At 43.8% G+C, this 24,686-nt stretch overlaps 1 protein-coding gene across 1 annotated transcript; it reads left to right on the forward strand.

Moving 5' to 3' along the window:
- Positions 1-1,944: 1,944 nt before the first annotated feature.
- LOC131688867 (uncharacterized protein CG16817) lies at positions 1,945-24,511 on the forward strand. Its single transcript, XM_058973451.1, has 4 exons — positions 1,945-2,099; positions 2,492-2,575; positions 2,624-2,883; positions 23,985-24,511. The coding sequence occupies exons 1-4, from the start codon at positions 2,083-2,085 to the stop codon at positions 24,140-24,142; spliced, it is 519 nt and encodes a 172-aa protein (XP_058829434.1). The 5' UTR covers positions 1,945-2,082; the 3' UTR covers positions 24,143-24,511.
- The last annotated feature ends 175 nt before the right edge of the window (positions 24,512-24,686 follow it).

The raw sequence follows: 24,686 nt of genomic DNA on the forward strand, positions 1-24,686 counted from the left end.
TTTTAAAAAATCAGCTAAATTAAATGCATTTATTTCCATCAAAATAGAAATTCATAATGCATTGTGCGTTGCGTGCAATGTCTTTTGAGGTGCGTGTAAGACGTCAAAACCCTACGAAAAAATTAGCCCTACATTCCACAAAACGTCGAACAAAGTGGATCAGCGTAGGACGTTTTTTGAACAAACTTTCCAGCGAGGGAGTGCAAAGTTGATGCAAAAATGGAAATTAAGTGCATTTTTTCTAATTTGATGCAATTTTTTTATACATTCCTAGAGTGATCTGCCCCTAGAGCTACATTCACTTATATCAACAAAAAAGCCCACTACGTCATTTCTCGACAAACATATGATTAGCGCTCAAAAGCCAAATGTCAAAATTCTTTTTGAGGAGTAAATTCTGGAGTAATTGGTATTACTCAAGCACGGTGCATAGTAGTCAACGAAAGCGAAAACTTTTCTCTTTCTTAGTAAACCAAAAGGCGGCTAGGTGTGATAAACTATATGCTGGCGATCGGTTGACTATTTGAATCTTTGTTCTATGCTATCCGCCGTAACTTGCCGATTACTGTAAAAGTAGAGTGGGTTGGTTTGCTATCAATGGCTGTGCTGAGTGATTAACGGTTCGTTCGGAATCTCCACCCAAAATGAGTTTTGACAGTTGGCTTTTGAGCCTTAATCATATGTTGGTCGTGATTTTCTTATGCTTTTCTTCAAATCTTCCTGTTTTATCGACTTCATAGAAGAAAAACGACAACCGTGCACTGAAAAAACTAAACACGTTAACATCATGTGGAAGTCTACTGAATTGTTTCAATCTACAAACACATTAAATGCACACGGTTACCATTTGAATATCCATTCGAGTGTGGAAAATGTGGTTTTCAAATGGAATTCATGCGAACATTGTGTGAAAAGCACATCAACATCATAAGAAATACCATTAACTAACATTTCCAAATGAATTACACGTGAATATCACTTCGTTTTACTTATAGCTTTAATTGGTAGAATAATCGGTAAATTCAATTGTTTTACATGTAGAATTTCACTGCATGTTTTTCATGCGAAACTCATGTGGAAAGTCATACTTTACAACTCACTAGCATGGCAATGAATATTCAATGGATAAATATGTCGTATTCACGTGGAATTTGATTGAATTTAATTTGAAACACCATATGAAATACATTTTAATGGATTTCCATGTGCACTTCGAAGGGAAATCATTGCTTTTACTTTTTAACGTGAGAACGCACATGAAAGTGATGTTTAATCACAGAGAACAGACATATAAGCTAGAACAAACTTTCCCGAAAACTCTGTGTTAACATTTAAATTAAAATACGTTGGAAATCACCATCGCATACAGGTTCGCATGCGTGAATCACCATTGTATCCAAGTTTGCATACAAGTCCCGTATAGCGATTGCTGCTGATCGAAGCGCCGACCAGTGGCAAGTTGCTACTTGCAGTTCTCATTTCAAAGCAACAGTTTAATTTCTTACACAAGTTGAAAATATTACTTGTATGTCAGTTCTCAGTGGTTTAATTGCATATCTCGACAAACATATGATTACGGCCTAAAAGCCAACTGTCAAAATCCACTTTGAATGGAAATTCCGGACAAACCGTTACTAGGCGAACAAAGTTCACAACAGTTTATGAAAGAGAAAACTGTTCTCTTTCGGTTACTATAAACATTTGTGATTGGCGCGTAACGGTTTGTCCGGAATTTCCATTCAAAGTGGATTTTGACAGTTGGCTTTTAGGCCGTAATCATATGTTTGGCGAGATATGGTTTTATCCTGTAGATTATTTTAGTGTGCACTTACATAGAAAAATGTGCCCACCTGTATTCGTCTTGAATTTACTTTACTCTGATCCTGCTGTTTTTTATCAGTGGGTGAAATTTCCCACAAATTTGTACCAAGTCCGTCGAAAAAAGAAAATAAAAAGAAGAACTCAAAGAAGGCAGTGGAATATTTCGCGTTACACCCTCGATTGATTGATTTCAGCGTGAAGCTAGAAAACTGGACAAAATCAATTATTATATCACTGCTGAATTGAATAATTGATATAAAAATGTCGACGGATGTTTCGTAAGTATAAATACATTGGAAATGATAGTTTCACTTTAGAACAACGATTTCTTGGGCGAAAGGAACTCGCGTGTTTTCCGGCGTCCATTTTTTATCGATCTTTGTCGGCAAATTAGGATGATTTTTTCGCTCAATCTAGAGATTTTCATTCGCTATAGTACTTCAATCTTATGAGATTCATTTTTCGGAGTGCTATGGAAAATATTCAAGAAGTTGTCGATATTATGTCTCCATGTAGATACGATTCCCTCCTTCCAACCGTTGCCATGATGACTTCATAACCTTTATTTACAATATAAATGGTCTAGAACAATCTCGAAAAGGGCATTTTGTTCGCCAAACAGGAGTAAGCTGATGATTTTAATCGGTGATTGACCTACGATTATTTCTAGTGTGCCACCACCTGCAATCTGGGCCCAGCGAAATGACGTTATTTACTTGACGTTAAATGTAGAGTGCCTCGATCCTACTTTTAAGTAAGTAACCTGTGATCTGTTTACTTCGGAAACTAACCATTTATTTAGGTTTACAGAGGACTCTATGTACTTTAAAGGTGTAGGTTTGCCAGAGAAAAAGAATCTCGAGGTGACGATCAACTTCTACAGTAAAATCAATCCCGATAAAGTGGTCAGTAAAAACACCAGCCGGTGTATCGAGTTTGTCATATCCAAGGCGGACACAAATGCATCCTACTGGCCAAAGCTGACCAATGATAAGAACAAACCGCATTGGCTCAAAGTAGACTTCAACCGATGGAAGGATGAAGGTTCCGACGATGAAAACAGTGAGTAAACCACGTTATTTTGCGTTTTTTTATGTTAGATTTTTTCTTGGGGGGTAGTGATGAATTTTCGGTGAAAAAATGGTCCACAAACAATTTCTTGGCTATAAAGAATTTTTCAAATTTTCATTCATTCATTCATTTTCAAAATATTGAAAATTGGGTGGGTGACAGTGAAACTTCAGAAATACGCTGTACATCACAACTCAAAATTTCCTGAACTAATCGCTGTGCAATTCTCCACATCTTTGATCAGGTTACTACAGGAGCGTTTTACAAAAATATTAGCATATTTACAAAAATACATTACCCGAATTTTTGGCTTCTAAGTGCAACCAAAAATTAAAAATCAAGCAGAATAAAAGCCGCAAGCTTTACCCTTATTACCTGGGGAATAATGTGAAGAAGTTCTGTGTAGTATTGCAAAACAATTGATCCAGTAGATTTTGAGTTGTCATGTATACCGCAAAAAGATGTTTTCGGCGAGGTAACTCCGGAGATGCACAGTTACTCGCTCAATTTTCCGTATTGCTATATTGCTCAGGCAATGTACTACCCATGATCGCATATTTGTCCCATTTTCTATGGAATTTCCTATCTTTATGGGACTGACTCGCGATCAAAGGTAGTGTATCGATAAGAGGAACAAACAAACTTTTTGAAAATCCACTTTGATCCATTAGGGCCGTACATATACCACGTGAATAAAAATACCGTTATGCTATATTTCACCCTAAGGAGGAAAATTTGGTAAAAAACCAAAAATTTTTCTCACTAGGGTAAAAATTTGTTGGTAAAAACCAGTCTTTGTACAGGAGGGCACAAATCCTTATTTCATACTATGTGGTGTTTTTCTGCTTCGCCTCATCAGAAACCGACACTAACGTATTGTCGGAATAGATTAGCGCCGGCTTGACGCAAATCCCTTAAAACTAAAACACACTATGTGTTTCAATCAAACGACTCATATCAAAGTTTTAAGGGATTTGCGTCAAGCCGGCGCTAATCTATTCCGACAATACGTTAGTGTCGGTTTCTGATGAGGCGAAGCCGAAACGCAACATAGTATGAAAAATACCGTGTTTTTTTATTAGAGATGCACCGAATAGTACTATTCGGCTTTCAGCCAAATACCGAATATTTAAGGTTCAAGTTACCTTTTTTAAGCATGTGTTAGAATTGAACGCTTGGTAGTGTGCGTAGGAAAATTTGTGTTCAGCTTTGCCACCGGATTATCCATTTAAACCTTTTTAAAACTCTAAAAGAAGAATATCAGTCGATTTATTAGATCATCACGATTCAATTCATGCAAAATACCTGCTGGAAAAACCATCGGCTTGGCTAAATGGTGCCTTTGAAAAAGTGGCTGTGGTTTTTTCATTGCGCAGTTGTGTTGCGTACCCCAGCTCGGTGTGGTAGTGTGATAAAAAATCACAGCCACTTTTTCAAAAGCACCATCCAGCTAAGCCGATGGTTTTTCCAGCAGGTATTTTGCATGAATTGAATCGTGATGATCTAATAAATCGACTGATATTTTTCTTTTGGAGTTTTGAAAAGGTTTAAATGGATAATCTGGTGGCAAAGCTGAACACAATTTTTCTTACGCATACTACCAAGCCTTGAGGTAACTTGAGCCTTAATGTTTAATTATTCAGCGTACCGTATATTCGGCTTAAGTTAAAATCGGCTGGTATTCGGCCCGAATATTCGGTGCATCTCTAGTATTTTGTATATACCTATGCATTATCTTTTATTTTGTTTCGTTTAAATATTTCATGAATATTAGACCATTACTTATCATATTCGGCCGAAAGTCGGTTTTTATTATTCGGCGTACCGTATATTCGGCTTAAATCAAAATCGGCTGGTTGCGGCCCGAATATTCGGTGCATCTCTATTTTTTATCCCCCTCCGTGAACGAGCGCGAACGATCTATGCACCCTTACCCCCCACTCGCGATGTTCACGTGAGCCTTTCTAATTTTTTGTCCGGTAATTTGACAAAAAAGTTTTATTACAGTAAATTTTGGACTACTTTGATGCGGAATGTTATTCTAAAAACCTGTTTTAATCTACCAGGTGGTGCAATTGTACCTTTCTCATTTCGGCGAGAATATTATAAATGGGCACATAAATAAAACGTAAACAATTCCGGTTAATACTTACTTCAAATAAAGACTAACAATGCTTTGTATACACCTTAAATAAGCCGATTTTGAAACCTGACTGTTCGCGAAATAATATATTATTATAAAGGCACATAAGCAAAATACCTTGTTTTGTTTATGTTACCTTTCACTTCCTTACAGAAATTAACGGTTCATATTATTCTTCAAGAACAATTCAGCCTAAAGAAATATTTTATTTTTTCCAACATGCCTGTATCCTCCCAAAAAGGCCGTGTGCCAAAACTTAAAGCTAAACGGAAAAGGGTATCTTCTCCACCCGAAAATCCAATTGACTGCAGCAACTCATTTGATGTTCTATCCGAATGTGATGCTGATGAAATTTCTAAATTTCCTCGCATTGCGCATAATGCCAATGAGAAGAAAACGCAATCACCTCCGACTATAACAGTGATGATCTCCGACTTCAAAGCCTTTCGAACTGAGCTTTCGACGTTCCTTCCGGACATGAAAGTCTCTTTTCAGATTGGTTGAAGAGGAGAATGTCGAGTAACAGTGGAGGAATTGATTGGCCACAAACGACTACTCCTGTTAGTTCGCAACATCGATCACCGCGCCATGCACACCCCTGCTTCGAGTTGGCTGCGACCGCTAGCCCTACCCGCCGACTGACAGAAGGATCGACTAGTAAAGGTCACAGCGAAAAGGGTTAGAGAGGACGACGACGAGAAATAAAACGAAAACATTAGTGCGTGAAGCCAGAGATAAAACGTTGTTGCTCCTACTTAGATATAATTAAGAATACTTTGTCTACTTAAAGCTAATATTTCATATATAATTACGGTTTCAGTACTGTTGATTCCTAATCTACGTGGTAAGAACTAATTATCAATGAATTTCTGTATTAACTGAATTAAACCTAAAATTTTCCTAAATAGAACATACAGCAATGTGCAACTGTAGCGAACCATAACCTATAAGTGTAAGCTAAAAAGCAGGGCAGGTAAAACTAAATTACTACTAAGCCTAACGTAAAACTAATTAAAATTATCCACAAGGTTCCTACAAGTTAACATCCTTTAACTCGCTATTATTGTTGGGCGATAGCGAAGCTACTATAGTAAGTTGAATCATTATTTTTATTGTAAAAGCTCCCTAACCTAAAATATTCTTCGTTATCGCAGAATTTTGTAATTCCTCAATAAAGGTTTTCACGAAACTCGTAAACTTCAAGATCTATCGCCAACAAATTTACAAAATTTATATCGAAGGAGTGGCGAGCAGTCACACTGCGTTTTGAAATGCGACGATCTATCAGTGCGGAAGGTAGTACAACTCGTGCCAGCGGTACGACTAAGAACAACGTTAACAATCCGGTTCACCCGGAGACGCCTAGTCAGTTGGAGAATGACGCCCAGGCCGATTCTAGATCTCAGCTGGTGTCGTCAGTACCGAAAAAGGTAGTCCAATCCCAAAATGGGTCTCAGACGGCTGTTGAAGTTCTTGTACCATCCGGAACGATCGTCACCAAAAAGAAGTGTGTTGGAAAAGGAGCCATTCCTAAAGTGCAAATTAGAGCGCCGAACAAAACGAATATGAAGGCGGCCTATGTCAAGATAAAACACAGCTATGTTAGGCGAAACCCCCCGCGCCGCGTTCGCAGGAGCCGAATTAATAGCTGCCGATTATGCGATGAGCCCGAAAACCATAGAATGGTACAGTGTGACGTATGCGATTTTTGGTACCATTTCTCGTGCGTCGAAGTGAGCCAGTCAGTTGAAGAAATAAACTGGTCGTGCCCTGGATGTGCAAGCGTGCTTAAAATCAAAACAAACACCGCAATCCCGGTACCGAAAGGTGCCCTTGAGACGAAGGAGATCAGTGAGAATCATTCGAAGCAAAGTCTACCGCCTGACGTCACCGTTTCGGCAAAATCGACCGGGAAATCAAGTAAACGCAGCGATAGAAGGAAAATCGAGCTACAGCTGCAGAAGCTTGAGGAGGAGCGGAAATGTCAGTTGAAGTATCTGGAGCAGAAGTATAGTCTACTGAGAGATCTGGAGAGCGAGAACTCATCTCAGGTGAGCAATCCGGATTCTATACTAGATAATGCGACCAAAGTACAGCAGTGGATAGAAGACACGGAAAATTGCGGTGATGACTCAGGCCTTGTTGACGTAGACCCGGAGGACGAACATGTATCCCGCAAATCTCAGGTACCCCAAAGGCAGAAAGATCCTCTGCAAGAGCCGCGGCAAGAACACATTGATCATGTAGCACGACTAGTCAACGAGCTACTGACTATAGAGCGTAGAGCTCCGACTGCGGTTGCAGACCCAATGGGAAACCCCCGAAACCCTCAAGGTAACATGCACGTGGGCCTTTCGGTTGCTGAACGTGGTCTGACGAACCCCAGAGCTTTAGAGCAACGGGTAACTATCTCCGAAGCGTAGGCACAGAGATCAGCAATGATTAAACCCCCTATAGCCCAAGACAGAACGTTCGAACGACCAGTTCCTCCGTCGAACCTTCGCGAAGAATCAATTCGAAATCAACCGAGAGCACAGAGCTATCCAAACTGCCGCTCCAATGTGCGTCTGAATCGGAGGGAGACCGAAACGTTTACGGATGGTTTAGATTTCGTCCCCGGACAAGGATCTACTCCAGTACCTCAATCGCGGCAAAGAATCATACCCCCCGCAATTGGGATGGACAACGAGGACTTCACATATACGCTGAATCGAAGCCAGCTAGCCGCTAGGCAGGCCGTATCAAAAGACCTACCAGACTTCGGTGGGAATCCAGAAGACTGGCCGCTCTTCTTTTCGATTTTCAATTCTTCGACTCAGCTTTGCGGATTTTCGAACGAAGAAAACATGCTCAGGCTGCGGAAATGCCTCAAAGGAAAGGCGTTGGAAGCAGTAAAGTGCCGCCTGCTACACCCATCGAACGTGCACGGAATAATGTCCACCCTGAAGATGCTATATGGACGACCGGAAACAATCATACAAACAATCGTCTGGAAGATCCGTTCATTGCCATCGCCTGTCATTGAAAATCCTAGTTGCAACGGTAGAAGCCTGCGAGATAGGAGATTTCATGTACAATGCGTCCTTGAGGTACGAGTTGGTGGAAAGGTTGCCACCGACGTTAAAGCTGGACTGGGCAAGAAACTCCCGGAACAACCCTAACCCAAATCTCCAGGATTTCAGTATGTGGCTACGCTTCGTTGCTGAGGATGCCAGCACCGTTTCAATCCTGACCGGCGGTGATAGTCGACATAGGACAGCAAAAAGAGATGGTTTTTTGAATCTTCATGCAGAAGAGGACTGTCAGTCACACCGAAAACTTTCGAACGCCCCAATGGTGAGCAGAACTTTTACTCCAAAGGAGTCAGGCAAAGTATGCGTCGGATGCAAAGGAATCTGTTTAACGCTCGCACAGTGCAAACGATTCAAGGAGCTTAGCTATGATTCAAAGTGGGCAGTAGTGCGGGAGTGTAAAGTTTGTCGGAAGTGCTTACGAAAGCACAATGGCCCGTGCAAACAGAAAAGGGTGTGCGGTACCGACGGCTGCTCATACTTGCACCATCCTCTTCTACACGATGAAGGAAAGCACTCGTCGACATCATCCTCCACCCCGGCCAGAGCAGCTCCACAAACTCAAATGAATCAAGCTACCAGCACCAGTTGTAACGTTCACCAAGGGCAATCCGAGATCCTGTTCAGAATCGTACCAGTTCTCCTGTATGGTCCATCAAAGATGGTACGAACCTATGCCTTTATAGACGACGGATCTGAACTCTCGCTGATGGAGCAGAGTTTAGCTGACGAATTGGGAGTACTATGCCTGCGATGGACCGGTGGCGCTAACAGAACGGAAGATCTGTCTCAGAAAGTAAACTTCCAGATTTCAAGCGTCACAAATCCCTCTAAGAAGCTTTCGCTTCGCGAAGTACACTCAGTCGGAAGTCTAGGGCTTCGGCCGCAGACGTTACTGATGCCGGAGATGCTAGCAAAGTACCGACATCTGGTGGGTTTGCCGGTGGAATCGTACCAGGAAGTCAGTCCCCGACTTCTCATTGGGCTCGATCACGCCAGCTTGGGAAACGTGATGAACTACCGTGAAGGTAAGCCGAATGAACCCATAGCAGTCAAAACTCGGCTAGGGTGGACGATTTATGGATGCTGCTCCAGCGCGAGAAATGGCACCAGCCAAATCAATCATCACAGCCTTCAATTATGTCAATGCGAGATGACATCAGACGAGGTACTGCACGAAGCCATGAAACGGTATTTCTCGCTCGATAGTCTTGGAATTAGTAAACCAAACAAACTGCTACTATCCAACGACGATCAAAGAGCTAACGAGCTGCTGCAATCGTTGACCAGATATACGAACGGTCGTTACGAGTCCGGCCTTCTATGGCGATACGATAACGTCAGACTCCCGGACAGCAGGGCAATGGCGCTAAGGCGATGGGAATGCCTCGATCGGCGGATGCAGAGGGATGATAACCTAGCTCAGGAACTGACCTCAAAAATTAACGACTACCTAGGCAAAGGCTATATTAGGAAACTTACTGAAGAGGAACTAAAGACATCTCGTGAACGAGTTTGGTACCTTCCGATGTTTCCGGTAGTGAACCCTAACAAACCCGGCAAAATAAGACTCGTCTGGGACGCGGCCGCTACTTCATACGGAGTCTCATTGAATTCCGTACTTCTCAAGGGACCCGATCAGCTAACGTCTTTAATGTCCGTCCTGATTCAATTTCGTGAGTTCCGTGTGGCGGTTTCCGGGGACATCCGGGAAATGTATCATCAAGTCCGGATGAGACCTGCGGATCAGCACTATCAACGTTTTCTGTGGAAGGAGAAGGTAGCTGACAAAAATCCCAGCACGTATGTTATGCAGGTCATGTCGTTCGGGGCGTGCTGCTCCCCCAGTACAGCACAGTTTGTTAAAAACGCCCACGCAAGGAAATTCGAGCACGAAGACCCGGATGCCGTTCACGCTATCGTTCACCAGCACTACGTTGATGACATGCTGATCAGTGCAGAAACGGAGGAGAAAGCAGTACAACTAGCAGCTGGGGTAAAAAATATACACGAATCAGGAGGCTTTGAGATGCGAAACTGGGTCTCAAATTCACCGGCAGTCGTTGCTGCTTTACAAGGACAAGAAACTGCAGAAAAAAGCATGAGCATTGGAGAAGCAAACACAACCGAGAAAGCTCTTGGGATGTGGTGGGATACTACCGCAGATTGTTTTACGTACAAGCTGTCTACCAGACACGATCCCGACCTACTATCCGGAAAAAAGCGACCGACGAAGCGTGAGGTCTTACGCACGTTGATGATGGTCTTTGACCCGCTCGGCCTGATCAGCCACTACATGATGTTCCTCCGTATCCTTTTACAAGAAATCTGGAGAGCATCGACTGGGATGAGCAAATCCACGACTCTCATTTTCAAAAATGGCTCAAATGGTTGCAGATCCTACCTTGAGTATCCGATATTAAAATACCCCGATGCTTCCGGACTACTACATCAGTAAAAAAAGTAACCTCGTTGAAATTCATACATTTGTAGACGCGAGTGAGAATGGATTTGCAGCAGTTGTCTACCTACGCTTCCAAGAAGGGAACACAGTTGAATGCGCACTAGTTGCGGCAAAAACCAGGGTTGCACCACTAAAATTTCTATCAATACCCCGGTCCGAACTACAAGCAGCCGTTATTGGAGTAAGACTGGCGGATACAATTATGGGGTCTCTCTCTATAAAAGCCCAGCAACGCTACTTCTGGACAGACTCCAGAGATGTCATGTGTTGGCTCTATTCGGATCATCGACGGTACAGCTAATACGTCGGAGCGCGAATTAGTGAAATCCTTGAAACGACCAATCTACCAGAATGGCGATGGGTCCCGACGAAACTAAACGTAGCAGATGATGGAACTAAGTGGAAAAGCACTCCGGACCTAAGCAACTCTAGTCGATGGTTCCGCGGACTTGATTTTCTATGGAAATCAAAAGAAGAGTGGCCACCCAGATTGCCATCATTTGGAGCTACCGACACAGAGTTACGTCCACACCTGCAACTTCACATTAAGGTTCCCGAACCGATTATCGATGTAGACAGATTTAGCCAATGGAGCGCTCTTATGAAAACCACAGCATACGTATTCAGAGCGATTAGTAACTTCCAGCGTCCTATTCACAATATTCCCAAATCCACTGGACCGCTCACAAGCGACGAGTTAGTCCAGGCCGAGTGCTATTTATACCAGATCGCCCAGAGAAGCGTTTACAGCGAGGAGATGGCAATTATGTCCGCAAAACAACCAGAGCATTTGAAAAACAAAATATGCAAAAGCAATCCGCTTTTTGGTCTTCATCCGTTCATAGATGAGAAGGGGATCCTAAGGAATCGCGGGCGAACGAACGTTTGTGAGTTTATTGATAGTAGTGTAGCTAATCCAATCATTCTACCCCGAAAACATAGCGTAACCAAACTTCTGGTGATGGACGCTCATCAAAGGTTTCTACATCAAAATCACGAGACCATAATAAATGAGGTGAAACAACGCTACTACATTCCCCGTTTGAAGGTCCTCTACAAATCAGTACGCAACAGCTGCCAGTTCTGCAAAAATGAACGCGCTCGTCCGCGGGCGCCGATGATGAGCGACCTACCAGCCTCACGCCTAGCAGCCTACAGCCGCCCTTTCAGCCACATCGGGGTGGACTACTTCGGTCCAATGACAGTACGCATTGGTCGTCGAACGGAGAAACGCTGGGGTGTCCTCGTAACCTGCCTCACCGTACGTGCCATCCATTTAGAAGTTGCACATTCTCTCACAGCTGACTCATGCATTATGGCTCTACGCAACGTAATCGCCCGGAGAGGAGCACCAATCACCATATATAGCGACCGTGGTACAAACTTTGTCGGAGCTAACAAGGAACTAAAAGCAGCACTCGCCGAGCTGAGCCACGAGAAGATTGTAGCAGAGTTTACCACGCCACGCACGAAGTGGAGTTTCATCCCTCCCCTGTCTCCTCATATGGGAGGAGCATGGGAAAGGCTAATTCGCACAGTCAAACAAAATCTGAGTAAGCTGCTTCCAAATCGTTTGCCAACTGATGAAAGTCTAAGGAGCACACTCATAGACGTGGAATGCATCGTGAACTCACGACCTCTGACCGATATTCCACTTGATGATGATCAATCTCCCGTATTAACACCGAACCACTTCATCTTTGGATTGTCTAATGGACTGCCTCCATGGACTTGTTTCGACGACAACCCTGAATTTTTGAAACAGAACTGGCGACTAGCGCAAACCATGGCAAACCAGTTCTGGCGGCAGTGGCTCCGTGACTACCTTCCTTCTCTGACCCGCAGAACAAAGTGGTTCACGAAAGTGAAGCCAATCGAGATCAACGACATTGTAGTCATCGTCGACGAAAGGCTTCCTCGCAATTGCTGGCCCAAGGGACGGGTGATTGCTACCAAGGTTTCACCAGATGGGCAAGTCAGGTGGGCCACACTGCAAACGTCTAACGGAATATATGAGCGACCAACAGTCAAGCTTGCGGTACTCGACGTTGACGTAGGAAGGAATGCATCTCATGCGGATCTTCGCTGCATTGAAGGGGGGAGTGTTAGTTGCGCAACATCGATCACCGCGCCATGCACACCCCTGCTTCGAGTTGACTGCGACCGCTAGCCCTACCCGCCGACTGACAGAAGGATAGACTAGTAAAGGTCACAGCGAAAAGGGTTAGAGAGGACGACGACGAGAAATAAAACGAAAACATTAGTGCGTGAAGCCAGAGATAAAACGTTGTTGCTCCTACTTAGATATAATTAAGAATACTTTGTCTACTTAAAGCTAATATTTCATATATAATTACGATTTCAGTACTGTTGATTCCTAATCTACGTGGTAAGAACTAATTATCAATGAATTTCTGTATTAACTGAATTAAACCTAAAATTTTCCTAAATAGAACATATGCAATGTGCAACTGTAGCGAACCATAACCTATAAGTGTAAGCTAAAAAGCAGGGCAGGTAAAACTAAATTACTACTAAGCCTAACGTAAAACTAATTAAAATTATCCACAAGGTTCCTACAAGTTAACATCCTTTAACTCGCTATTATTGTTGCGCGATAGCGAAGCTACTATAGTAAGTTGAATCATTATTTTTATTATAAAAGCTCCCTAACCTAAAATATTCTTCGTTATCGCAGAATTTTGTAATTCCTCAATAAAGGTTTTCACGAAACTCGTAAACTTCAAGATCTATCGCCAACAACTCCAGTATCTTACGGAGATGTTATATAAATTTTATTCATATGATTCAAGACAGATAGACCATTAAACGATGGATAGTTCTGCGTATGAAATTTCATACGCTAGGATATAATGGATTAAGAAGCAGATAAATAAAAATCTTGGAAAATGTGAAATATTCGCGTTAGAGCGAAGCGAAAAGTCGATTACAACGCTCCCCAATTCATTCTACTGTTTGAGCTATGTAACCCGTCAGGGTAACAATTTAGCACTGGGTGGAAATATACCTTTTTTTACGTATACACTCCGTAGAGTGTATTGTTTACGTAAAATTATGCTCACCACTGTTCCATATGATCGTTCGCTTTTTACGTTAAATTTTGTTTATATTTTTGTTTGTGAACGATTTTGTTAGATCAGATAGGTGTAGTAATTTTTGTTAAATATTTGTATATTAATAACATAGGGTTTAGTCAGGTAACCGCTCTCCTCTCGCTGCGAAAAGTGTGCGGACTATGCTGTACCATAGCGATGACAGCTATGCGGGATGTGCGTTTTTTTGGTGTTGGTGATAGTGGAGTGCGGAAGGCGGCCATCGAGTAAGAAAGCGACGAACCACGGTAGTGATCAGACGTCCAGAAGATTGTTTTTTCTCGGGACAGTTTCCCGCCACCGTAACGAAAAGTTTAGTGCGCGTGTGCGACGGTAGATTCCCGTCGAAAGTGCTGGCCCGTGGTTCGGGCGCGTAAGTTTGTGGTTTTGGGTCGCCGGAGAAGGGAAGCTAATTGCAAAGGAGCCACTCGCTTCCCCCGGCTAACTACAAAGGACCCAGTGATACCACGCCGCCCTCACTGTGGAGGATCAGCCGAACGAGCATTGCTCTCCTCCACAGTTAATCGCAAAGGAGGGCGAAGCAGGTAGGACAACGGATCCACCTGAGGTAGTTTACTGCGGTATCTACCAGGGTCATTCACGGGGAGTGAGTGGACCCGGCGATTAGTCGCCCTATCGCTTGGGAGGTTCCAACAAAAGAGCCTTGCTCACCTCCCTAGCTAATCGAAAAGGACCGCTGCCGGAGCAGCCGACGGAAACAATCCAAATACACGGCCGTTGTTGTCCCGGCCGGAGGGAACCCGCCAGTAGCAGCAGCAGTTAAACGGACAGTGGAGGAGAGTGACAGTGGAAAATAAACACGGTAAAATTAAATTTATTTGTTGGTATTCCGTTAGTTTGTTGTGTTACGAAAATCCGAAATTCTGTAGAGGCACCTAGGCCGCCCTGAAACGAAGGGTACGCCGGGCAAATAAGAACCCGAGTAGCGGGCAAACCCCTACTTACATTTGGCGCACAGCGCAAAACACACTGAAAAAAATATTTTCCAATTTTGGAAAATATTTTTTTCTTCCGGAGTGTGGGGTGCTTCTACTAAATAGAGGATTTTCGTAGAACAGTGGTGAGGTTTCTTCCGCAATATTGTTCCGCGGTCGTATTATTTATTTATTTACATTTTTGGTATTGTTTTTTGATTTTTGCATTTTCTTTTTTTGTCCGAATTTGTGGATTGCGTTGTTTGTGTTTGGTCTGCCGGACGAGTAGTTTGAAGGTTGGTGTTATTATTCGGTTGCGGTGGCCAATCGCCTTGAATTCTCAATCCGGTTTGAGACATTTTTGGAACAGCTTGATTTCCTGAAATTTTAAGGGAATCGTTAGTGGGCGAAAAATCGAAAATAATACCGTGTCAGTACTTACATGCTTTGTGTTTTGGTGATTTCTTCCAATATAGCGCAAGTTATGATGGCGTTGGAGAAATTCAACCAAGAGTGTGTGTTCATGCGCGTCGATCATTTGCATTTCGATGAGCTGGATTTTGAGTTGCTATCTCGAAGCATTTTTATCTCTCCTGATTCGGATCTTTCGGGTGTCCAGCGGCAGCGGCGTCTTCGGGGAATTTTGTCGCATGAGCGGTCGTCTCGGAGGGAATTAGTTCGCAATTTCCGGGGTGACGTGGGTGAAGAAAAGGAGATCTGCCTTGGTAAATTACTAACAATCAAGGAAGATCTCCAGTACCGGTGCCCAAACAAGGAGATTTACCGAACACGGTTGCTTCATTTGGGGTCTAGGCTCCAGGTTATCCGAAATTATGCGGCAGGGGAGGTCAACCAGGAAATTTCGGGGTTGCTGGAGGAAGTTCTAGCAGTTTATGCCAGTCATTTCAGTGACGAACAGGCAGCACTTCCTCCCGACAACCAAGAAGGGGAGGATGGAGAAATTTTGGGAGATTTGCTGAGTACAGACGTACCTGCAATTCCACAGGGATCCAATCCTTCCGATAACGAAGGATCTCTTTCCAAACAGCTCGTAGGAGACGACCTGTTGCGTGTCTTGTGCGAGATGAGGGACGAGATTCGACAATTGCGACAGCAATCCGACGATAATAGAGCCCTAGCGTCTCAGGGGTCTGATGCTTTTTCAAAAGCTACTGAAACGCTAATGGGTGGGATTGCTTCACTGACAACAATTTCGTCAGTTTTGAGAAAGACAGTTCAAGAAGTTGTCTCACTTCGTGAATCCGTCAGTGAACTTCGGGCACTAGTACATCAGAAGGAAAGTGCTTCCGAGAAGGATCTGCAGACCGATCTGGAAGATTTGCGTTTGATGGACGTACCCGATTCATTTGATGCACCAGAGATTCCTCGCCCAACACTGGCGCCCAGTCCCGATCAATTTGTGTTGAAGCGAGGATTCTCGGGTCAACAAAATCTATGTCCATCACTTCCTATCGAGAAACCGAAACAGAATACTGGATTCACAGCCCCGTACCAAACTCAGAACCAGCCTTACGTTCCTGAATTGACCGAACAGCTGGCGGGACCATCATATCCGAACTTTTCGATATCCACCCATGCGGGAAACGGATCGATGGTGGCCCCCAGGAATTACTCGCGAAACCCGCAACGCGTCGCTGATTGGAAGATTCGGAAGTATGCTGGAACTGATGAAGGAACTGGACTTAATGAGTTTTTGGACACCGTAGCAAATTACGCTGCGTGTGAACAAATGTGCGAAGAAGAACTTTTCAATTCTGCGATGCATCTGTTCACTGGCAATGCTTTGACCTGGTATCAGGCTATGCGTGCGCAAAACCGGTTGTTTAACTGGAACCATCTTGTTTGCGAGCTCAAGGTAAATTTCGTACATCCTGAACTTGATGCTACGCTCAAAATGAAGGCTCTCCAGCGCCGGCAGATGCGTAACGAATCTTTCCAGGAATACTTCCTGGAAATGGAAAAAATATTTCGTGCTATGACGGTTCCAATGGCACCGAGCGAAAAACTCGACGTGCTCAAGCGGAACCTGAAAGCCGACTATAAACAAATGCTAATCCTCAGGCCAGTGAACACGCTTTCAGAATTGATGAGTCTTGGTAAATCGATCGACGCCTCCAAGACGCCGATTTATCAGAAAGTTTTCGGTTCTTCTCGGGAAGTTGCTGCTTATTCTGATAATCCACCACAAAACAAACAAAAACAAAACAATCAAAACGAAAAGAGAGGTGGACAGAATAACGGCAACGCAAAATCCAAAACGTTTTGGAGCAAGAATGCCAAACCGGCAGGTCTTGATTCAAACAAGCCTCCTGACAACCAGAAAAAGAAACAGCAAGGGAATCAGGATGGCAAGAATCTCGAGGGAAGCAATCAAAAACCGATCGAACCACCGCAGAAACCTATGATGTGCCTAGAATATTTGGTGGAAAAGCATCGTCCTCCAGTGCTCGGCGTCTGCTACAATTGTGGCGACAAAGGACACGAATATGAGGAATGCCGGAAACCAAGGCGGGTCTTCTGCATAGTGTGCGGATTTAAAGGTTTTGATGTTTCTCGTTGCCCTTACTGCCTAAAAAACGGGATCAGAACCAACTGAAGTCGCAGTTGGCAGTAAAACAGCGCTCCAAACAACAACTCATTATTAACCCCCAGATTTACGACAGTTTTCGACCGGCTCGTGATGAGGACTATGATAATTCGTTGTCTGTCGAAACCACCGTCCTTGACGACCCGTTCGATAACCGTCCATTTGCAATTGTCGCAGTGTACGGCAAATCCTTCAAAGCCTTGCTCGACAGTGGTAGTAACGCCACGATTATGACTAAAAAGCTATACCGAAAGTTTTCGAAAAGTCCATTGAAAAGGTTGGAACGACCATTCGAACTACGTTCTGCAAATGGTCAATCCTTACCAATCATTGGACAAGCGTATCTCCCGTATACTTTTCAAAATTTGACAAAGGTCCTATGCACTCTTGTAGTAGAGCATCTGACCGTCAACTCCATTCTAGGTATGGACTTTTGGCGCGCCTTTGGGATTTCTCCTGAGATACAAAACTGTGCTCTGTTGAACTCAGGTCAGGAATCGCAAGACGACGAAGAAGATGAAGTACCGCGTGAGTCGATACTCACTTCGGAACAGTTAGCGCGCGTAGAAGAAGTAAAGAAGTGTTTCCAGGCAGTAGAGCCCGGAAAGCTAAACCCAACCTCATTCACAGAGCACAGGATTGTCATCAAAGATGAATTCCAAGGTGCGGCACCCATTTGCCGATATCCTTATCACATGAGCCCAAAGAAACTGTCTAAGGTCTGGGAAGAAGTTGACCGATGGCGGTCTATGGGAATTATCGAGGAGTCTGATTCGAATTGGTCGCTTAATATTGTGGCGGTCACGAAACCAGACGACTCAATTCGCCTTTGTCTAGACGCTAGGCCTCTCAATGAGCGTACTGTACGAGATGCATACCCTCTGCCCCACCCTGGGCGAATATTGGGCGGCTTACCCAAGGCGAAGTACCTGTCTACCATAGACTTGAAGGAGGCCTTTCTCCAGGTACCCCTGGCTAAGGATAGTCGCAAATATACCGCTTTCAGTGTTCCCGGCAGGGGTATGTTCCAATTTACCCGTCTACCATTTGGTCTCGTCAACAGCCCCGCTACTCTGGCGCGACTGATGGACCAGGTTCTAGGACGAGGTAAATGGGAACCTTACGTTTTCGTCTACCTAGATGACATCATCGTGGTAAGCGAAACGTTCGAGCATCACATACAGTTGCTCAAAGCAGTGGCCGATTGTCTAGCAAGAGCCAATCTAACCATCAATTTGGAAAAATCCCGTTTTGGAGTCCCCGAACTAAAGTTTCTTGGTTATTTGTTGAATCGGGACGGACTCAAGGTCAATCCTGACAAAATTCAGCCGATTCTCGACTACGAGAGACCGGTTACCGTGACGAAACTTCGTCGTTTCCTCGGGATGTGCGGTTATTACCGCCGTTTCATTGATCGGTTCAGTGAGGTCACTGCTCCCTTGACCGATCTGCTCAAAACGAAAACCAAGAGCTTAGTTTGGAACTCCGAGACAGAACTCGCGTTCCTTAAAATTAAGGAACTTCTAGTCACTCCTCCAGTTTTAGTCCCACCAGACTTCTCCAAAGAATTCATTCTTCAGACAGACGCTAGTGACGTAGCAGTCGCTGCTGTTCTGGTGCAGGAGTATCCCGAGGGTGAGAAAGTAGTTGCTTACTTTTCGCACAAACTGACCACTCCCCAAAGGAACTATCATGCATCTGAAAAGGAAGGTCTGGCGGTGATAATGGCGGTTGAACACTTCCGAGGTTACTTGGAAGGTTATCATTTTCGACTGGTCACTGATTCGTCAGCGATTACATGGATACTGAAGACTAAATGGAAAACCAGTTCACGTTTGAGTCGTTGGAGTTTAGAATTGCAACTCTACGACATGTCTATTGAGCACCGGAAAGGCAAGGACAATGTCGTTCCTGATGCGCTATCCCGGGCCGTAGCAGCCGTTTCAGCTTTGTCCACCTCAGACTGGTACTGTTCCATGAAGTCAAAAGTTATCCAAAATCCTGACGACTATGCCGACTTCAAAGTAGAAAATGATCAACTTTTTAAGTATGTCAACTCGAAAGTTGTTCCGTGCGACTCGCGGTTCAGTTGGAAACTCGTCCCAGCACCCGAGTTCCGTCAAGATTTGATTCAACGTACCCACGAAAATTTGCTTCACGTGGGATACGATAAAACGATCCACGAAGTGCAGTTACGATATTACTGGCCTCGTATGGGATCTGAAGTACGAAAGTTTATTCGAGAATGTGGGACGTGCAAGGAAATCAAAGCTCCTTTCGTCCCAGTCCAGCCCGAAATGGGTAAGTCGCGTGCGACTAATGCACCATGGCGAATGGTTTCTGTGGACTATATTGGTCCTCTTCCAAAAAGCAAACGTGGCAATCAACAGTTGCTTGTCGTCCTCGACGTCTTCAGCAAGTACGTCATGTTAACCCCCGTTCGCAAAATCGCTAGTACATCACTCTGTACGATACTACGCGAACAGTGGTTCAATCGCCATGGTAGCCCGGAAATTCTGCTAAGCGACAATGCCTCCACTTTCACCTCGAAGGAGTTCAGTCAATTCATAAAAGAAACCAACATCAAACATTGGCTGAATTCCCGCTATCATTCGCAGGCTAACCCAGTGGAGCGAACAAATCGCTCGATAAACACCCCAATCCGGGCATATGCTCGAACCGAGCAGCGCAACTGGGATGTCCACATCACCGATGTGGAGCGCATCCTAAATACTACCGTTCATTCCTCCACTGGGTTTAGTCCTCATTTCATTATACACGGGTGTGAAATGGCATCTGCCGATGACTTCAGCAGGATTTCCGGTGAGGGTGACCTAGAAACAAGACACCAACAGATAGACAAAATCCGGGAGATTGTGATCAAAAATTTGGCAAAGGCAAGCGAGGGCATTCGACGTCAGTACAACTTGCGTCATCGAAAGTTCTCCAAACCTTTTGAAACGGGACAAATGGTGTACCGTCGAAACATGAAGTTGTCGAATGCACTCGAGTCGTACAATGCTAAACTTGGATCACAATACTTACCGGCTAAAATTGTCTCAAAAAAGGGTGTATCCTCCTACGAGCTGGAGGATTTAGCAGGTAAAAACCTCGGAGTTTGGCCAGCAAATCTCCTTAAACCAGCATAAAAACTTTTCCGTGCCGTCTGTGGACTGACGGTATGCTCACTATGTACTCACTTGGGAGTTTTCCAAAAGCAGCCGTCAGTTCCCGACGGTAACAACACGGACTTTAGTCCGAATAAAAAAAAAACAAACATTTCTCCGTCTTCTCTATTTTATTCGTGGAAGACCAACTCTGCCGCGGGAAGCTTCTTCATTAGCTTCATGCACTTATTTTGAGCCACACTCGCGCAGTGTGGTAAACAAACACTCGCTCGAAATATATGCTCCGGCCCCGGTGACGACTACGGTAGGATGGAACACTCCACTAAAAAAACCACTAATCTTATACCGTGCCGTTCTCCCGGGCACCGGACGCATCTAAACACACTACCTGCCGTGTTCGGCAAACAGAAACAAAGTTCTTTAGCGCCCCACTCACGCAGTGAGGTAATCAAATTATCTCACTTAATGTATGGTCGGGGACCCGTCTTGGCCACGGAAGGATAGAATTATCCACTTCAATAAACACAAATGTTACACCGTGGTCCCCGAACGCACCTAAATACACTTTCTGCCGTGTTCGGCAACATGAAATTTTTCCAAAATCCCTCTTCGTGGGAAACACTCGCACCTACGGGTGCACTAAATCCTGTTATTTTCCCTTGTTTGGGACACAAAAAAGCTTATTCACTTATCCCTTCTTCGATAGGGACACAAATAAATACACGCGTCTAATTCCCGACCGCAATAAATACCGAAGACTCGCGGAAACGGTATAAAATCGCGTATAAAAACAGTGCGAACGCCGATTTCGCGAACTGTTTTGTTTTTATTTACAATTTTGCTGATTCATTCATCATATCGAATGCATCATCAATTTTGACATTCCCCGATGTTCGCACCAAGGTTATGCATCATGCAGGTGTAGCCTGATTTGGATCAGGATGGTATGGGTGTTAGAGGGATGTGGGTTAAACAGCGCATCGCGTCTTCGATTTCGAATCGAATAATAAAATTTTATTTCGCATAATTTTGGGTTTTGTGGTTAAACCTGGGATGGTTCGTTTGATTCCAGCGGGAATCATTTTGATATTTTTAAATTATGCGAAAGACATTCTTTGGTCCCTCTCAAACGTTTCTTTTGCTATGTACGAAGCGTTTTGAGGCGAAAAGGGACGAATATACAAACTTTTTGTCCGGAATGTCTGTGAGTGGAAGAAACGATGACGTGTTAAGCAGTATTGTATGTGTGAATGTATGAGTGTGGAATCGAACAGAGTGAATGAATTTTCGAGTGAATGATTAGATAAAATTGTTTTGGGGTCAATTCGAAGTACTTATCGGAATGTGAATGATCGAGTAGGCCAGTGATTGAGGATGAATGAATGGGATAATTGTATGAATGTATTTGGATAGAAACCCCAACACAGGCGTGTAGTACTGGTACCGTAAGAACACGAGGCATTTTTGGACAGTCGAAAAAAAAACGAACAAAATAATGTCGACAACCGTTCCCCTGCAAGTTGGAACATTGAAAATTGTCAATGCCACTTGCAGAATTTTGGGAATTTCGAGTTGTTACCGATCTTGTTTTCGGATTGGATTTAGAATTCAACCCATAGCCGAATGATGGCAGTGGCTGATAGCCTCTCGCTTCGCGTATGCTGTCAGTATTATCAGACCCAACACAGGCAAACTTTTCACCAATGAGGACATCCGGTCGATTATTTTTTTGAGATGAAAATTTATAAATTGCGGAATAAATGATTAGGTGTAGTTAGTTTTTCTTTGTTTATTTATTTATTTATTCATTTCGTTCATTATTATTGTATCGGTATTAGGTGTTAGGTTAGAAAAAATTGTTGCCAATTTTTTTCCACCCGGTGTGGGCGAGATTGTAACCCGTCAGGGTAACAATTTAGCACTGGGTGGAAATATACCTTTTTTTACGTATACACTCCGTAGAGTGTATTGTTTACGTAAAATTATGCTCACCACTGTTCCATATGATCGTTCGCTTTTTACGTTAAATTTTGTTTATATTTTTGTTTGTGAACGATTTTGTTAGATCAGATAGGTGTAGTAATTTTTGTTAAATATTTGTATATTAATAACATAGGGTTTAGTCAGGTAACCGCTCTCCTCTCGCTGCGAAAAGTGTGCGGACTATGCTGTACCATAGCGATGACAGCTATGCGGGATGTGCGTTTTTTTGGTGTTGGTGATAGTGGAGTGCGGAAGGCGGCCATCGAGTAAGAAAGCGACGAACCACGGTAGTGATCAGACGTCCAGAAGATTGTTTTTTCTCGGGACAGTTTCCCGCCACCGTAACGAAAAGTTTAGTGCGCGTGTGCGACGGTAGATTCCCGTCGAAAGTGCTGGCCCGTGGTTCGGGCGCGTAAGTTTGTGGTTTTGGGTCGCCGGAGAAGGGAAGCTAATTGCAAAGGAGCCACTCGCTTCCCCCGGCTAACTACAAAGGACCCAGTGATACCACGCCGCCCTCACTGTGGAGGATCAGCCGAACGAGCATTGCTCTCCTCCACAGTTAATCGCAAAGGAGGGCGAAGCAGGTAGGACAACGGATCCACCTGAGGTAGTTTACTGCGGTATCTACCAGGGTCATTCACGGGGAGTGAGTGGACCCGGCGATTAGTCGCCCTATCGCTTGGGAGGTTCCAACAAAAGAGCCTTGCTCACCTCCCTAGCTAATCGAAAAGGACCGCTGCCGGAGCAGCCGACGGAAACAATCCAAATACACGGCCGTTGTTGTCCCGGCCGGAGGGAACCCGCCAGTAGCAGCAGCAGTTAAACGGACAGTGGAGGAGAGTGACAGTGGAAAATAAACACGGTAAAATTAAATTTATTTGTTGGTATTCCGTTAGTTTGTTGTGTTACGAAAATCCGAAATTCTGTAGAGGCACCTAGGCCGCCCTGAAACGAAGGGTACGCCGGGCAAATAAGAACCCGAGTAGCGGGCAAACCCCTACTTACAGCTATAGTGTGTCAAATATAGAGATAGCAGACACTACTCTAACTGATGTTATCAAATGGGTGGGATGAATAGAGGTGCTAAGATGAATTAGAGCACAGTAACCCTATATGACTTTCCTGTTCAGGTAGCAGCGTGAAAGTTTGTGAGCTTATGACGTTTATAACCTTCCGGAAGTCGCACAAATGGCTCACTGAACGAGCAGCCGCAGCTGCTCTAAGATGATTAGGCAATCTATTAGACGTTTGTTTGACAATTCAGCGATGGGTTCTGCCAACAAGTCTACTGTTGCGAACAGAAAAAATCCTCTGACAAACATCTTTCGCTAGTCCGATTCGTCTGATGTTGGATCGAATCGACGATATTGTCGGACGTCGCACCCCTCGGAGTAACGTCAGAAGAGGTAAACAAGAAATAATCAGCTGATCAGAAATGTCTCATGGATTGCCTAATTTCGCTAGATTTTCAGAGCAGCGTGCACTCAGTGCACTAGCGCGACTGCCGGAAGGATAAAAAATGTAAATTTTTCAGCCTAGCTGGCTTTGGCGAGTGCAAAAACATCCCACGCGAACAATTTCCAAAATATTTCACAACGACAACTTGTAGAAGACATGGCTGCGTAACACTGTACTTTTTCATTATAGATAAAGGAGACAACGGATTATCACTAGAGGACATGTTGCGATCAACCAATGAAAACAAACTTTCCTTCGACGACCTCGATGATGATCAAGAGGACTCTGATGATGAAGCGATGCCTGGTTTGACAGAAGACAAGGATGAAAAGGAGGAGGAAAAGTAATGCCAAGTTTCCCTCTCTGTGTGTAAAAGCTGCGCTCAATACGACATGTAAATTGGGGCAGAAGACAACGCAGTCAAAAATAACCATTGAAGTGTGTAATTTTTATTTAAGACGTAAGAGGGTAAGAAACATTAGGCTGTTAAGAGTTTTTGGAGGGCAAAAGCTAAACATAGAGCGATTGAAATTCGTGAATGAGGCAAGGATTTTAAGAGAAAAAATCACAAACAGTCTGAGACATTCGTATAAATAAAGCACTAAGAACAAGAGTTTCGTTACGAATCTTACATTTCATTTTTTCTCTTACATTGGATTATTTTCTGTTGTACTGTTCAAAAGGAAAATAAACACATGAATATCTAACATGTTCAATTGATACTTTTAACGTCATCATCCACTTTATTGTATACCGCCATGCGAATTTGTGTGCAAATCATAATCGTTCGAAAATGTGATCCGTCGTAATGCAGAGTAAGGCTGATAAAAATTCGGTTATGTACTTTCCGTGGACATTTCCTGTATTCGGCAAATTTTTCAGGATATACTA

Source organism: Topomyia yanbarensis, chromosome 3 (assembly GCF_030247195.1).
Source record: "Topomyia yanbarensis strain Yona2022 chromosome 3, ASM3024719v1, whole genome shotgun sequence".
Lineage (NCBI taxonomy): Eukaryota > Metazoa > Arthropoda > Insecta > Diptera > Culicidae > Topomyia > Topomyia yanbarensis.